Source organism: Canis lupus, chromosome 29, assembly GCF_048164855.1.
Source record: "Canis lupus baileyi chromosome 29, mCanLup2.hap1, whole genome shotgun sequence".
NCBI classification, from domain to species: Eukaryota; Metazoa; Chordata; class Mammalia; order Carnivora; family Canidae; genus Canis; species Canis lupus.
Genome location: NC_132866.1, coordinates 17,860,802 through 17,877,054, shown reverse-complemented (window position 1 = coordinate 17,877,054; position 16,253 = coordinate 17,860,802). Strand labels below are relative to the sequence as shown.

The following is a 16,253-nucleotide window of genomic DNA, read 5'->3' as shown; positions in this document are numbered from 1 at the left end:
GCACTTCTAGATCCTTTTATTTTTTTTTTAAGATTTTATTTATTTATTCATGAGAGACAGAGAGAGAGGCAGAGGGAGAAGCAGGCTCCATGCAGGGAGCCTGAAGTGGGACTCGATCCTGGGACTCCAGGATCATGCCCTGGGCCAAAGGCAGATGCTCAACCACTGAGCCACCCAGGGATCCCCACTTCTAGATCCTATAGGCTCTTGCTTTAAAAGTGTCTTTAAAAAATCATTCTTTTTTTCAGATGAGGAAACTGAGGCTTACATAGGAAATAGACTCACCTTAACACGGGAAACCAGATTTTCTGAGTTAAAGTTGTGATTGAGGGGATCCCTCTCTGTGTGTGTGTGTGTGTGTGTGTGTGTGTCTCATGAATAATAAATAAAATCTTTAAAAAAAATAAAGTTGTGATTGACCTGAGACATACCATTTAAAACAATTTTGGTGTGGAAAATGCAGAGTACAGGGCTGTTGCGTTAAGAATGCATAGCAGAATGGCCAAGTTTAGAGTAGATGCCAGACTCCCAGCCCAGGGCTCTTCTATCAACTCAAGCTACTTCTAACACGGCTGTGCCTGTATATGTTCAATGTGCCGAAAGATGACATAATTATCCTAATATGAAGCAAACTACTGTTGAGGAAATTGTTTGAGAGGGGCATGAATAATTTAAGTTAATGACTCATTCTAAGGCTGGTGAATTATTTTTTATCCCATAGTCCAGTCACAACCGATGAGACATGACCCTTGGAATACTGGTTTGGGAAAGATTCTGGGGTTATGTCACAATTCCCTGGGAAAGGGAGCCTTGATTGATTAGTGATATCTGAAGTGGACAAAGGAGGACAATGGAAGTGCTGATGTCTGATACATTTTTGTGTCATTTGTGAAACAAAGGCAGAATTTATCACTCATTAGCCAGCATGGAACGCAGTGCTTTGCATGTGGCAGGCATCGAGTGGGTATATGATGAATGAATGAATTAATGAATGAGTGGGAGAATGAATGAATGAATGGAGTGAGCCACACAGGAGCCATCACAGCCATATAGTTTTAAAATTCTAATGGTTAAATGATTAGGAGAAAATGTCGCACATCCGACTCACCCTTTGGAACTGGCTTCTCGTAAAATTTTCTTGATGGAGGAAAAGGTGGGCTTCTTCTCTGGAGATTCATCCCAACATGCTCTCACCATGAGCACAATCTTTTCATTGCCCTCCTCCTCAGACAGGGAAGGTCGAAGTGGATCTGATGCCATGGGGTCTTTGATTCGTTTGATGATTTCTGAAATTCATGTGGGGTGTAGATAGCCAAATGTCTGCAAACTTCATGCCATTTAGTACACTTCACTTTACACATATGTGCTCTTAAATCTGTAAACTGAATTTTTAAATAAATTGAACAAATTGGAATGTCGGAGAAATCTGAATAATTGATGAGAAATATTCTGAATCCTCCTGGAAAATGAAGAGTTCATCTGTAAAACATGTAAGTGCCTTCTAATGAATCTGTTCTTAGACTAAGCTGTGTTCTTTTTTTCTAATAGAAGTTCTCTTGAAACAAAGCATATGTCTATGTGACTTCAGGAATGTATAAGAATTTGGGGTTGGAAATCCCCAAAGTGCATCTTATACAATTTGCATTCCATACGAAATGTCACATTAAAGTTATTTTAATGAATAATAGTGTTACCCCCACATGCTGCCTCCGTGTCCAACTTTGCAAATCTAGTTCTTTCACTTCTGCATTGACTTCTACTGACATTTATTAAACATTCTGATTAACCAGGTTTTGTAGAGGAAATAATCATTTGAAAACAATGTATACCTGTTTTGGTATAAAAATATTATGGGTGTAACAACATGAACGAACCAAGTGCATGTTATACTAAGTATAAAAAGTAGTTTGAAAAGGCTACATATTGTATGGCTGTGTCTATATGACATTCTAGAAAAGGTAAAATTATATGGAGAGAAGACAGATGAGAGGCTGCCAGGAGTTTGGGGCAGAGAAGGTGTTGAACAGGTGAGGCATGGGGGATTTTTTTAGAGTGATGAGACTCTGCTATATGATACTGTAGAGGTGGGTACATGACACTGTGTAATTGCCAAAACCCATAGAACTTTACAGCACAGAGAGTAAACCTCTCTGTGCACACAAAATCCTCAACAGTGTCAGTTAGGGTATTGGACAATCTCAGGATAAACGAAGACCGTGACAAAAGAATGACTTAAGATCATTAAGGCTAAATGGAAGAACCCATTTACAATCACGATATTCTTTCTAGTCGGCAAGATTGCTTCTCACAAGGGGACAGAGTAACAACTCTGAAAGTCCTACACACATATGCTGCGGTTGGATAAATAAATAAATGGATGGCAGATGGTGGGAGCCAGGATCTCATTGTTGAAAAGGGAGGTCATGGATAAGCGATAGGGAGACTAGAATAAATGAACCATGTGGCAATGATGTTGGAAATGTCAGTATGAACTCGTGTTTAGCTTAATATAGATACAGACGAGTAGATACAGATATGGAAATGGGTACGCAGAGGTTAGTGCACACACATGCATTTCCTGCTCAGTCCACTGGGAGGTGCTGGAAGCAACATCACCCCAGCAGCAGCTAGCACACTCAGCATCTGGGGCTTGGTTTCTAATATCATTCTCCAGTAAAAAGACGGGCACTGAGGGGGGCACTTGACGGGATGAGCACTGGGTGTTACTCTGTATGTTGGTAAATTGAACACCAATAAAAAATTAATTTATTAAAAAAAAAGAACCAGAGTCCTTGAAGAAATGGCTGATTCTAGGGTCATGACATGACAAGATGAGATTGAGCATCTTCTACTGCCAGGAAGTAAGGCAGTCCTTAACAAAATAAGTCAAAACACAGCAATGGATATATGTCAAAGGTGCATAGAGGTCAATTGAAATGGCATGGTCATAGGTGAAACAATTTGAGCAACAAAATAAAGTCATGTTAGATGATAACTCCGAGGATAAAATAAATATATAATGTAATATACAAATGTATACACATATTATGATATAGATATGCATAATAATGCAATACCAATACAATGATATTAATTGTGTTTATCCAATTCTTGATATTAAGAATTCTTAATATCAAGAATTGGATAAATACATACATGGGAGAGAACAGATAAACCTCCTGTGGAGAAAAATTTCAAACAATTTACTTAGATATTCTCCATTCAAGGTCGTGGAACACAACTCCCCACTCCTTAAGTGTGGGCTTCACATAGTGACATCTTTCTTAAGAGGACCATACAGGAAGAGGGGAAAGCAGTTGTAACTTTACAGTGGAGAAACCAGACAAACCTCATCCAGGTCCAGCTCGACAGTGATAGTCATGTTGGTTGGCTGTACCCTTGACATGATGTGATGAACATGACAATTTCCCTCCATGGACTTCCTCCCAAGAAAGATAAGCCCAGTCTCACCATGAAGAAAAAAATAATCAAATAAATCTCAAATGAGAAACATTCTACAAAATCCCTTGTCAGTACTCCTCAAAACTCCAATGTCATAAAAATTAAGGACAGGCTCTGAGAAACATTCCTGAAGAGCATAGAGTAGACATGATGGCTAATTGCTGTATGGTGTCCTGGATAGGATGTTGAGGTATGAAGAACATTGGGTTAAAAACTAAGAAAATCTGGGGGTGCCTGGGTGGCTCAGTCAGTTAAGCATCTGACTCTTGATTTTGGCTCAGGTCATGATCTCAGGGTTGTAAGATCGAGCCCATGTCAGGCTCAGCACTTGCTTAAGATTCTCTCTTTCCTTCTCCCTCTGCCCTTCCTTCCCTCCTTTTCTCTAAAGCAGAAAACTAAGGACATCTGAACAAAGTGTGGCTTAATAATACAAGTCACAAAACTGTGTAAAATATTATCTTGTTTTTGTCAATATACATACTTGTGTTTAAATGCACATTTTTAATGCCTAAAAGTAACCTGAAAAAAATATACATTAAAAAAGGATATACTGTGAGTAATTGTGGGGTTTTTGTTTTGTTTTGTTTTGTTTGGTCCCAAACAAATTGTAATTTGAGACATGGTACAACAATAGTTTTATTTTTCTGTGTGATTTATTTATTTTTTTACATATTTTTTAATTGGAGTTCAATTTGCCAACATATAGCATAACACCCAGTGCTCATCCCATCAAGTGCCCACCTCAGTGCCCATCACCCAGTCACCCCCACCCCTGCCCACCTCCCTTTCCATAACCCCTTGTTTGTTTACCAGAGTTAGGAGTCTCTCATCTTCTGTCTCCCTTTCTGATATTTCCCACTCATTTTTTCTCCTTTCCCCTTTATTCCCTTTCACTATCTTTTATATTCCCCAAATGAATGAGACCATATAATGTTTGTCCTTCTCCGATTGACTTATTTCACTCAGCATAATACCCTCCAGTTCCATCCACGTCGAAGCAAATGGTGGGTATTTGTCATTTCTAATGGCTGAGGAATATTACATACAACAATAGTTTTAAAGAAGTGACTGGAGAATTAGTATTGCTGCATCCTCTGCTTCCCCATATTCAGCTTTAAGAAATGCCATGAAAGAATAAATAAATTGATATAAAACTTTGAACCATGGGTTCAGATTCAAATTGTGGGTCTGCACCTCAGAGTACACACGTTTATGAGCTAGTAATGTGCAGCCGTCCTGTAATCTTTAACCATCCAGGATCACTCTATTGTAATCATTCTACTTTGGTGCACAATCAGAATCAGGGATTGGGGGTTGTTAAAAAGTAAATTCTGAGCTCACCTTCAGAGTTTCCAACTCAGAAGGCCTGGGGTTGGGGCTGAAAATATGGATTTCTAACAAGTATCCAGGGGAGGCTGACACTGCTAGTCCAGAGTCACACTAGGTCAGTACCTCTCAAATGGTAGATCTTCTACATCACCTGGGAAATTGATAAAAACCTCAATTCTCAGGCCTCGCCCCAGACCTGCTGAGACAGAGACCCTGAGGGTAGGACCCAGCAATTTTGTGTTTTAAGCCTTCCAGGTAATTCTGATGCCTAGTAATATTGGAAAACCACTGGTTGAGTATGTGCAGAGAATCAATATCTATTCATTTCCCAGTACCAGGATTGTTTGTAGGGAAGTATGAGAAGTTAATAGAAGAAGTGTATTTGCCCATAAATTAGGTGCACCTTGTACTTTTCCTGGTTGCAGTCCTGTGTATACAAAATCCCATATGGCCACCTTTCATTTAACTATGTGAGCATAGGACTACAGTGAAAGGCAAACATACCAACTGTGTACGGTCTCCCCACCCCAACTGGTGTAATCCAATGGCCCTGAGCTTGGCATCTGTGGATGGGCTCCTGGTTGGGCTCAGTCTGGGAGGATCTGTATAGCTTCTTGCTTCCAACATCAGTTGCACTTGGATTTGGGATGAACCTTTTTGGATTAGTCTCCCTTCTATTTCACCTGGCCATAAAATAAAAACTGGGATCCATTTTTAAAGCAACCACATACATTCTGAAAGGCTCCTGACTTAAAAAAAAAGTCTCCAGGGAATGCATAAAGATCTAAAGATGACACTTGAGGTTGGCCCCTAGGAATGGGCTAGAAATTGTAGGCAAAATGATTAAAAAAAAAAAAAAGTCGAGAGAGAAAGGTGAGCTGAGTTTACTTAGAAACCAGCAGACGGGGCAGCCCCAGTGGTGCAGAGGTTTAGCACCGCCTTCGGCTGGGGGTGTGATCCTGGAGACCCAGGATAGAGTCCCACGTGGGGCTCCCTGTGTGGAGCCTGCTTCTCCCTCTGCCTGTGTCTCTGCCTCTCTCTCGCTCTCACTCTGTCATGAATAAATAAATAAAATCTTAAAAAAAAAAAAAGAAATCAACAGACGCACACTTCCTTGGGCTCACTCTGAGACAGTGGTGTTCAGCGTGGGCTGCACATTGGAATTACCAGAAAATCCTGATGCCAAGGCAGCTACACAGATTGATGACATATGACATCAGAATCTTCTTGGCTGAGATCCAGGCAGCAGCACTTTTTAAAGTCCCCCAGGTAATTTCACCAGGTTATGGTGAAAGCAGAGACTGAAGCAATATATATGGCCAAGGTGGAAAATAATAGTGTCGGTGGTTAAGCCTCCTATAATTTTATCAATCTTGATCAAATTTTGCTTTATCTCCCACTACTTCTTCCCTTAACCCCATGACAGGATGTGTGTTAAGAGACAACTCAGCCAAAAATAAGCCTGAATATATCCTATAAAGACAATTGGGTAGCATTTATATAAAAAAATTAAATACAATTAAAATACATTTATCTCTTCAGTTTCCTGTCCACAAAGATACAAGGCTGCTCATTGTAGCAACTATGATGGCAAAAAAATGGAAAACAACCAGAATGTGTATCAATCGATAATACACTGCATGCCCTTACAATGAAAAATCCTGTAGTCCTTAAGAAAGAATAAAGTAAATTTGTATATACAAATATGAGGTGAGAGTTACCCAAGGAGAGGGAATCGTGTGTGCAAAGGCTCTGGGGTAGGAAGGTGCCTGGCGTGAGGGAGGCGCACGGCCAGCAATGAATGAATGAAAGGAGCAAAGCATGGGGCGGGGGGTGAGATTAGGAAAGCATACTGGGCTGAATGGTGGTCCCCAGTGAGATATGTCCATGTCCTCACCCCCAGAACCTTACTTGAAGAAAAGGTTTTTGCAGATATAATTAAGTATCTTGGGTTAAGGAGATCATTTCGGATTTCCAGGTGGGCCCTAATCCAATGACAAGTGTCCTTATAAGACACAGATGGAAGACAGCTATACAGAGGAGGAGCCCACGTTATGGTGAAGGCAGAGACTGAAGCAATTTGGCCAAAAGCCGATGAAGTCTAGTGTCACCACCAAAAACTGGACAAGGCAGAGAACAGATCTTCCCTAAAGCTTCTAGAGGGAGCAAAATTCTGCCAAATCTTGATTTTGGACTTCTGCCTTCTAGAACCACAAGAAAATAGTTTTCCATCATTTAAAGCCAGCAGGTTTGTGGTTAACTTATTACAGCCATAGGACACTAATAAAGAAGGTCACAGAGACCAGGTGAGAGGGCTTCGGTGGTCTTGCAGGCCACTGTAAGGGCTTAGCTTTCATTCCCTAAATGGAAAGCCGGGAGAGGATGTCATGAACAGAAGTTCTGGGACCTATCTCATTTTCCAACAGGATCACCCTGAATGCCGTAATAGAATAAAGTATGTAATTCCAAATTCCACGATTGTTTTTATAAGCCAACTGCCTCTAGTTTTTTAATTAAAAAAAAAACACCATAGGCTTTAAAAAGGAAAAGCAATGAAATAAACCATAAAGTAATAAACATTTAGTTAAAATAAAAAACAAACCCAGCATTTAAAAGCTAGAGCAAGGGGCACCTGTATGGTTCAGCTGTTGAGTGTCTGCCTTTGGCTCAGATTATGATCCCGGGGTCCTGGGATCGTGCCCCCACATCAGGCTCCCTGCAGGGAGCCTGCTTCTCCCTCTGCCTGTGTCTCTGCCTCTCTCTCTGTGTCTCTCATGAATAAACAAATAACATTCTTTTTTAAAAAATAAAAGCTAGACCAAAGCCTGTCAAAGAGTTTCATTCATCTTTACCATCTGGCACCTCATCGAGATCGTCAAAAGGCCCGTGGTCCTGGTGGTGGATCAGCTCTGTCATCAGGATGGCAAAGCTGTACACATCTCCCTTTGGGGTGCCCGACCAGGGGGCCTCTGGGAGCCGCAACAGCTCTGGGACCGTCCAGTGGAACTCTGCAAAGCAAGATGTGTCCTAAGCATGCAGTGGGAAAGGAGCAAGCAGAACTAAAAAAGCCACCCCTCTTTCTCAGGAAAGCACAGAATTGCAAGCCTCCAGCCCCTTAGCCCCTAAGGTCCCTAACTTGAAGGGCAGATGGGGATCCCTGGGTATGCAAATACAGAGCAAACAGCCAGGAAGGGCTCTCACAACAACGTGTCAACTGTGGCTAACACCTGGCTGTGAGTTTATAAGACGTCTTCATTTTTCTTTGCCCTTTCTGTCTTGTCTACATTTTAGAAACTAATTTATTGGGGTAGGATTCCTAGGACATAAAATTAACCACGAAAGCAAGCAATTCAGTGGCATGTGGTACATTCGCAATACTATACAAGCAGCACCCCCTATCTAGTTCCAAGACATGTCCATGGCCTCAAAGTAAAATCCTATAGCCATCAAGCAGCCGCTCCCTGTTCCTCCTACCCCCGGCCCTGGGGAACCACCAAGCCGCATCCTGGCTTTACAGATCTCTGTGTTCCGGGTAGTTTATATGACCTACAATTAATTTTTTGCTGTGAGGTTTATAGGCTTATTTCATTGTAGGTTACAATCACTAAAAGAAAATATATTGGGATCCCTGGGTGGCGCAGTGGTTTGGCGCCTGCCTTTGGCCCAGGGCGCGATCCTGGAGACCCAGGATCGAATCCCACATCAGGCTCCCGGTGCATGGAGCCTGCTTCTCCCTCGGCCTATGTCTCTGCCTCTCTCTCTCTCTGTGACTATCATAAATAAATAAAAATTAAAAAAAAAAGAAAAAAAAAAAGAAAATATATTGAGGGGTGGGGAAATAGGGCAGCTACTAGCAGGTTTTCAGAACTTCCCGCTGTGTCTTTTTCAGGAAGGCATCCAGGTGTCCCACGTTACAGAAACTCCCCATATGGGCACAGCCAGGCTCCTGGCAAGGGGCTGCTCCAGAGAGGGGTGCTCAGGGCCTTGGGATACTAGTGAGGTGAGACTTCAGGGTGCTCAGTTAACTGTGGACGACTAGTAGGAAGAGTCCAAGCCTCGGTTTGCATTTACAAACGCAAAGGAGGGTTGGACTACCAGCAGAATGTCTTGTCCTGAACGAGGCATGAGAATCATTTGAGAGCTTTTAAAAAACCATACAGTTGCCCATGCCCGGATTCCACCTTCTGGTATTCTGACTCAGTTGATCTGGGGCGGGACCTAGCCACCTACGTATTTTTTAAAGCTTCTCAAGTGAAACTGGAGCACCAAGAGGATGGCACTCATCGTCTTTAAAGTGCCTGCAGATGGTGCGTGCTGAGTGAGGGCACAGGATGATGATGCATCAGAATACCGAGGCCTAAAGAGAAGGGAAGTGACTTGCTTCTGGCCACCCAGCTCCACCAGGATGAGACCCAGCCTCCTAACTCTGACACCACACCATGGACTCACCACCCTGGAGGCTATTTTGATCTTGCTTCCTTGGGTGAATAGAACAGCCCCACTCAGTCAGCTCCAGAGGAAGGGCTCCTGCGGGTGGGTACACGTGCAAGTGAGCTTCAGGAAAGGGTGGGGTCAGGCGCCCTGTTACCACTCTGCTGATAGGCAGGGGGTCTGCCAGCAGTTACCCAAATAGTTTGTCAGTCCCTTGTATGTTCTGCAGGTCCGGCCAGACTTGAGCTCCCATAGCCCAAAGCCAGTCAGCCTCACATGCATCTGGCTGTCCATCAGGCAGTTGGAAGGCTTCAGGTTGCCATGGGACCCCAGGGGGCTCCTGTGGAGGAACGGCATGCCCTGGAAGAGTGAAAATAAGCTAATGAATTAGAGCAGGTGCCAATGGACCCTGCTGGAAGAAACAGAAACACACTCAGGCGAGGGAAATGTCCCCATCTCCATGTTCATTTGTTCTAGAGCTATTGACACAGCCCCCTGCCCATGAGTCAACCTGGGTAGGGTCACCCGATTGGGGAAGACTATTTCTGGCCTTCCAGTGTGGACCTGTGAAGGCAAGGCCAGCCTAAAATAAATAAGCTAAATAAAATAGAGGCTGACTCAGTGGTCAGACTCCTTAATTGAAATCCCAACTCTAAGAGCACAGAGCGAGTTACTTTATGCTGTAGGCCTCATTTTTTTTTTCTTCAAAATGGAGGTGACAATAATCCCTACCTTACAGGATGGCCATGGAGGATAAATGTAATAATGTACCTGAGGCACCAGACACGGTCCATGACACAAAGTAAATACTCTCCATAAATTGTCATGAAAAATGTGTATAAATATGATAAAGTATATTGACAATATGGAAACACACTATGTAATTAAGAATATTCTTTTTTATCTACATGTCACAAATTATATTCTACTCCTACCTACATATAATGATTCTATAATAACAGAATATTATACTCTATTATACGCGCTTAAAAGTCCGATTTGAGCATTTTGCAAGGGAAAGGCAATAAAATGAGGAATGTTGAAAAATTCTCATGTCATCCACTGTGTTTTTAAGGGTTTATATCTATTATTATTGTAATAGATAATAAAGCACCATTATTTATGAAGAGGCCCAGAAGGAACACTAGAGTCGGAAGATTTGCATTCATGTTTCCACTTTACCACTCGGTCTCTTCAAGCAAGATACTTCATCTCATTGGGCCTCAATTTGACCGTCTATGAGATGGGACTGCCTAGATGCCCACTACTTGAAATCTAGCCTGGGAGCCAGCAGCACCATCACCTGGGAGATTGGCAGAAATGCAGAGTCTTAGGCCTTGCCCCAACCTACTGAAGCAGACTGTGCATTTTCACCCGATCCACAGGAGATTCATGTGCACACAGCCTGAGAACACCTGACCCCACCCCCCATTGTTCCACACCTTGGCTGCCCATTAAAATCACCTGTGGATCTTAAAAGAAAAAGAAAAATCTAATGCTTAGACCTGAACATAAGAGCCTATATTAACTACAAGGATCACAGGTGGTACAAGGCAAGCCTGATCCTAAGGAATCCAAAGCAAGAGCATGATTAGAATGGAAGAAAGAGTGACAACGGAAAGAACCTACTAAGGGTAAGTCACCAAGGCAGAGAGCATGCTCGTTTGGCAAGGAGGTGAGGGCAGAGCACACAGATCTTTTCATAGGCAGGGAGCATCTTAAAGACCTAGAATCAAGGAGGGAAGCAAATTATTTGGGAAGGACAGATAATGAGGAGATAAATTTGAAAATGAGATCTGTCACAATTGAAGCAGGATCAGATTGAGAGATATTGGTATTTCTCTGAGATTTCCCAAGGCAGACTAGCAGCAGTGAAATGAAGGCTAAGTGGGCAGGGCTGACTGCATTTCAGAAGTATGCAGAGGTGTACAGGGAGACAGAAGACCCCACTGAATCCTGGGGTCTTCATTTCCTTACCTTCCTCTATGGTTTCACTATAAGACATTGCCATAATATTCATCTAACATTTCCAGTTTCTCAGACTTAAAGTACAGACAAAAAGGTTCTATCTTTGATCTGAATCTCTGAACCATTTTCAGAATACTTAGCATGGGAGCTGGGAGAGAGGCAGCAGCCTCAGGATGCTCCAGGTATGAGGTAATGGAACCATTTACCTGCATCAGCCTGAGAAGCATGGGCCTCAGCACATCTGCCTCACCCAACAGGTTTCGGAGCAAGAGTAAACATGACCAGGTCTCTCCCAAGGGGTCTTACTGGATCTTTTTTTTTTTTTTTTTAAGTTTATAGCACTAACCTTATGTGGTTATATAATTGGTTTTTGTAAGTTCCTTCCATAAACCAATTCATGTAATTCCCCCAGCGGCCCTGTAAAGGCAGGTGGTATTATTGTCAACCTCATTTCACAAAGAATAAGGAAAAGGAGAAACGAAGAATTTCACCTGCCCCCCAGTCCCATCGCTGGCCTGTGGTGGAGCAGAGCTGAGAAGCTGCTGTCCCGTTCCCAAGTCCCCACCCTTGGCCAACTGCACAAATGCCCCGTGGCTGATGAAAGACCGCTCTGAAGGGCAAAGATGAGGAATGACTGAACATTGCGTTGAAGCCACATGGCTCTGTGAAAATTCATACCTTGATCTGGATCTATGATGAGCAAATAAATAACAACGAACCTTTCCTTGAGCACTTTGTACTATGCACCATGCTTTATACGTAGCATCAAATTTCATCTGTCCAGGAAATAGGTTAATACTGTCATTCTCTGCTTTCAATGAGGAAACTCATGGTTTTAAACTGCTCCCACAGAGGGAGGGCAGAGCTGGAATATAAACCCAGGTTGGGTTGCCTTCAAAGCACAGCTGCTTCTAAATCATTAGATTTTACTGTTTCTGGTACCCTGAAAACTGTATGGGGTGGGGGAGGGTAAAAAGCACACCCATTCTCCTAACACCATTCTATAAGAACAGCCAGGTTCAAATGTCTCAAGCCCAGCTGAGGAGGGGGTGAAGTTACCCATGGGTGTGGTACAGGAGGCAGCAGTGGTTCCAGCAAGGAGGAAATCGAGGAGCCCTTGAATGGACTATGCACCCAGGAAGGGGGCCTTGGGCCTCATGGTCACCAGATCAGGGACTCAGCTCTCTCTCCAGCAGTGATCACAGTCTGAGTCATTGTCCTGCTTTAGCAGGAAGACTGAGTCACCACAGTGACTAGTACAGGCTAACGTAGAAAGCAGGACAGTGGATACGCCACTCCCAGCCCAAAATTCAGTGTTTGTTTTTTGAGATGATAAATGACATTTTTAGAACTGCAACCCACCCACCCAAACCTGAAGGGGCCTGGCTGGAGCTGCCTTTGGAATTCTCCAGGGAGGCTCCAAGAAGCCAAGGTTGAGGCTTGACATCTGCGGAGACCTGTATCCAATCCAGAATTCTCTCTCCTTTCATGGAGACCTCCCCATGCAGCAGGCCTGTCCCAGGTACTCACAACTGTCTCTGCCCTTGCTAGCGCCAGGCCCACCCCAGGCAGGAGACATTTTACTCAGTCACCACTGATTACTCCTGATATCCAGGTTTATTACCAGAATTCATTCCATTAGAACATAAATGAGGTGTTTAGGGATGGTTGAAATCCTAGGAATATAGTTCTCTCTAAGAGATGGCACACATCTCTTTAGGTTTTTTTTTTTTTTTCCCCTGTCTTGGTGGAAATGTATGATTTCATGTATATTGTTACAGACCAGATAGAACTATGAGAGGTTTATGATTTATGTGCCAGATTCCATGCACTTTTGACAATTCTATTAGCAGCCTATCTGCTAACTACTTTTATTTCTCTACTGAAGAGTTGGGAGGGAGGAGTGCCCACAGGGCTCCTGTTTCTGGATCCCACATTTGGGGACTCTTGTACTTGACAGAGAAGAAATGTAACATGGAAGGAAGAACCTAGGCTTCAGAGGCAGACTGGCTGCAAATCCCAACCTGCCTCTTACCAGTTGGGCAGTTACTTCACTTCACCGAGACTCATACTGTTTCCTCTTGAGAATGTAGTAAATAATATTATTAATACTGGAGTTAAAGATAAATTAATAGTGGGGGTGCGTGGATGGCTCAGTCAGTTAAGCATCCAACTTTTGATTTTGGCGCAGGTCATGATCTCAGGGTCTTGAGATCCAATCCTGCTGAGTATGGAGCCTGCTTTAAGATTCTGTCTCTCTCCCTCTGTCCCTCCCTGCTCTCTCTAAAAAAAAAGAAAGAGAGAAAGAAAGAAAGAAGAATTAATAGTGAAGTTAATTGCTAATTATTAAGAGCACTGTTCAAGAGAAACACTATATAAGCCACACATATAATTTTCAATTTTTCAGTTAAATAGGTGAAATTAATTTTAATAATATATTTTATTTAAGCCAATGTATTAAAAAAAACTTATTTTGGCATGTAACCAACATAAAAATAGTGAGATATTTTACATTCTGTTTTTTTTTTTTTTTATCAAGTCTTTGAATCTAGTGTGAATTTCACACAGCACAAGTGAGCTTGAGCTTGCCACATTGCCACTAGCCAATAGTCACGTGTAGCTGGCATTGTTTGGACAGTGCTGACTTATCCCAGAGGATTGTTGGGGGAATGAAATTTCTTTTTCAAGATTTATTTATTTGAGAGAGAGAACTCGTGTGTGAGTGGGGGGCAGAGTAGCACAGGGAAGAGGGAGAGAGAGAATCTTAAGCAGACTTCACACCCAGCACGGAGCCCAACATGGGCCTTGATCCCATAACCCTCACTTGAGCTGATATTAAGAGTTGGATGCTTAACCGACTGAGCCATCCAGGTCCTTCATGAGAATGAAACTTTTAAATGTACATGTTTTTAGTACTAGTTAGTACTACTGATGGAGTTATCCATAATAGTAACATTACTGCTCCTACTAACAATGAACATTTCCTGGCACCTGATATGGGGCCGGCATGGTGCTAAGCATACTTACTTCTTGCAACAACTCCATTAAGTGAGTACTGGTGTTCTCTTTATTTTTTTATTTATAAATTTATTTTTTATTGGTGTTCAATTTGCCAACATATAGCATAACACCCAGTGCTCATCCCATCAAGTGCCCACCTCAGTGCCCATCACCCAGTCACCCCCACCCCCCGCCCACCATCCTTTCCACCACCCCTAGTTCATTTCCCAGAGTTAGGAGTCTTTCATGTTCTGTCTCCCTTTCTGATATTTCCCACTCATTTTTCCTCCTTTCCCCTTTATTCCCTTCCACTATCTTTTATATTCCCCAAATGAATGAGACCATATAATGTTTGTCCTTCTCCGATTGACTTATTTCACTCAGCATAATACCCTCCAGTTCCATCCACATCGAAGCAAATGGTGGGTATTTGTCGTTTCCAATGGCTGAGTAATATTCCATTGTATACATAAACCACATCTTCTTTATCCATTCATCTTTCGATGGACGCTCTTTAGTTTATACACAGGGAAACTGAGGCTCAAAGTAGTTAGGGTCACCTGGCCACTAGTGGAGAGGAGTTCAAACCACCAAGACAATTTCTATGCCAAACTGTCCTCCTCCTCTTAATCCACTAAGACTTCTCTTATTTAGAAATGAAGGCCCATCCCTGACTCAAGAAGAGTTTTATAATCTCCAAAGCTCCTTCCCAGGCTGGCTCCACTGGGTTAAACTCTTTAGGGACAGGACAATGAGTCTATTCCTCTGTGCCCCCCATGCCCAAAATTGGGCCTGAGCCAAATTAGGTGCTCAACCAACATACGTTTCTTCACTTGAAAAGTCTGTAGCATCTAAGGATCTCTCTGTTACCTGGCATAGAATGTTCTGCTCAAATAGACATTAGGAGAGGAATTGCTTTTATGATTTGATATATGATGGCCAGAAGCACAATCTGACCCACAGAGTGTAGCCCAGTGCTTGGGTTCGTGTCAAAGTCACCAATGGGAAAGCTCTGAGAAGCTGTAGTGAATTTTCCATTAGTCCCCCTTTTTAAAATTTTATTATTTTTTTTCCATTAGTCCCCTTTGAAGGAATGCTGGCAGAGAAATTGGCCTTAAAGGGCCTCTATGTGCCTTGACCTAACTCACCATGAGTTCCTTACACTATCCCATAATATGCATGCCCCACTTCAGAAGACAGCAGTCCTTCTAAGACAAGGTACCAAGCTGCACCTTTGGTTTCCCTAGCATGGAGCAGGGGATAGACTGAGTGACCCGCATGACTGAAGAGCACCAGGGAGACTTTCATTTCACAGTGCCATTCTCATCTACCCCAGCATCTCTCCAGATAAAACTTTGGGTTAACAAACGTCTTGAAAACCAAATGCCAACTGAAAAAGCTGAACCTATTAGTTATTCATAAGTTACTTGAGGACAACTGACTAGTTTCCTCTTCAGAGGCAATACATATAATGCCAGGGTCAGGAGACAGGTCCCCGGAGTCTAGAGTCCTTCCCTGGGCTTGGTGGGGAGGAAAGGGACAGGGGGTGAAGGGAAGGAAGGAAGAGCCCAGGGTAGAAGAGGATGCCAAGTCAGATCCTCCTATTTTATAACATTCCACCACACAATTTTAGATGTACATTTCCTGACCTTTTTTTTTTCCTGTAGCTACATTTTAATCCACTCAGAGATAAAAACAAGTCCTCGTCTTCCTATGAAAATGCCCAGAGTAAGGCAAACACTTCTGAGATGCTCAATGAAGTCTTACTGAAATACTAACCAACAGTAGTGGCCCAGGGTCATCTGTGAGGAGCCGTCATGGGAGGCTTCAGTTGTCTATCTTTTTGGTAATAACCTAAGATACCAAAGTTTCACAAGTAAGACTCATCTTCTCCGAAGTAAAGATCGATTAAATACTCGAGGAAAAAAAGAAATCTCATTGATATCAATCAGGCCAACCTCATCTATTAAACTCACATGGAGGCTGAGGTCCAGAGAGGGGAAGTGACTTACCAAAGTCAGTCCAAGAGCCAATGGCCCTCTTCTGCGGGAGGGCAGAGCTCA

At 42.7% G+C, this 16,253-nt stretch overlaps 1 protein-coding gene across 1 annotated transcript in view; it reads right to left on the bottom strand.

Moving 5' to 3' along the window:
• The window catches only part of LOC140620627 (guanylate cyclase 2G-like), a 45,360-nt gene that overhangs the window by 7,616 nt on the left and 21,491 nt on the right, over positions 1–16,253 (bottom strand). Inside the window, 3 exon segments of the mRNA XM_072804752.1 lie at positions 1,109–1,286; positions 7,644–7,799; positions 9,417–9,582. Of these exon segments, the coding sequence (XP_072660853.1) occupies positions 1,109–1,286; positions 7,644–7,799; positions 9,417–9,582 (500 nt within the window).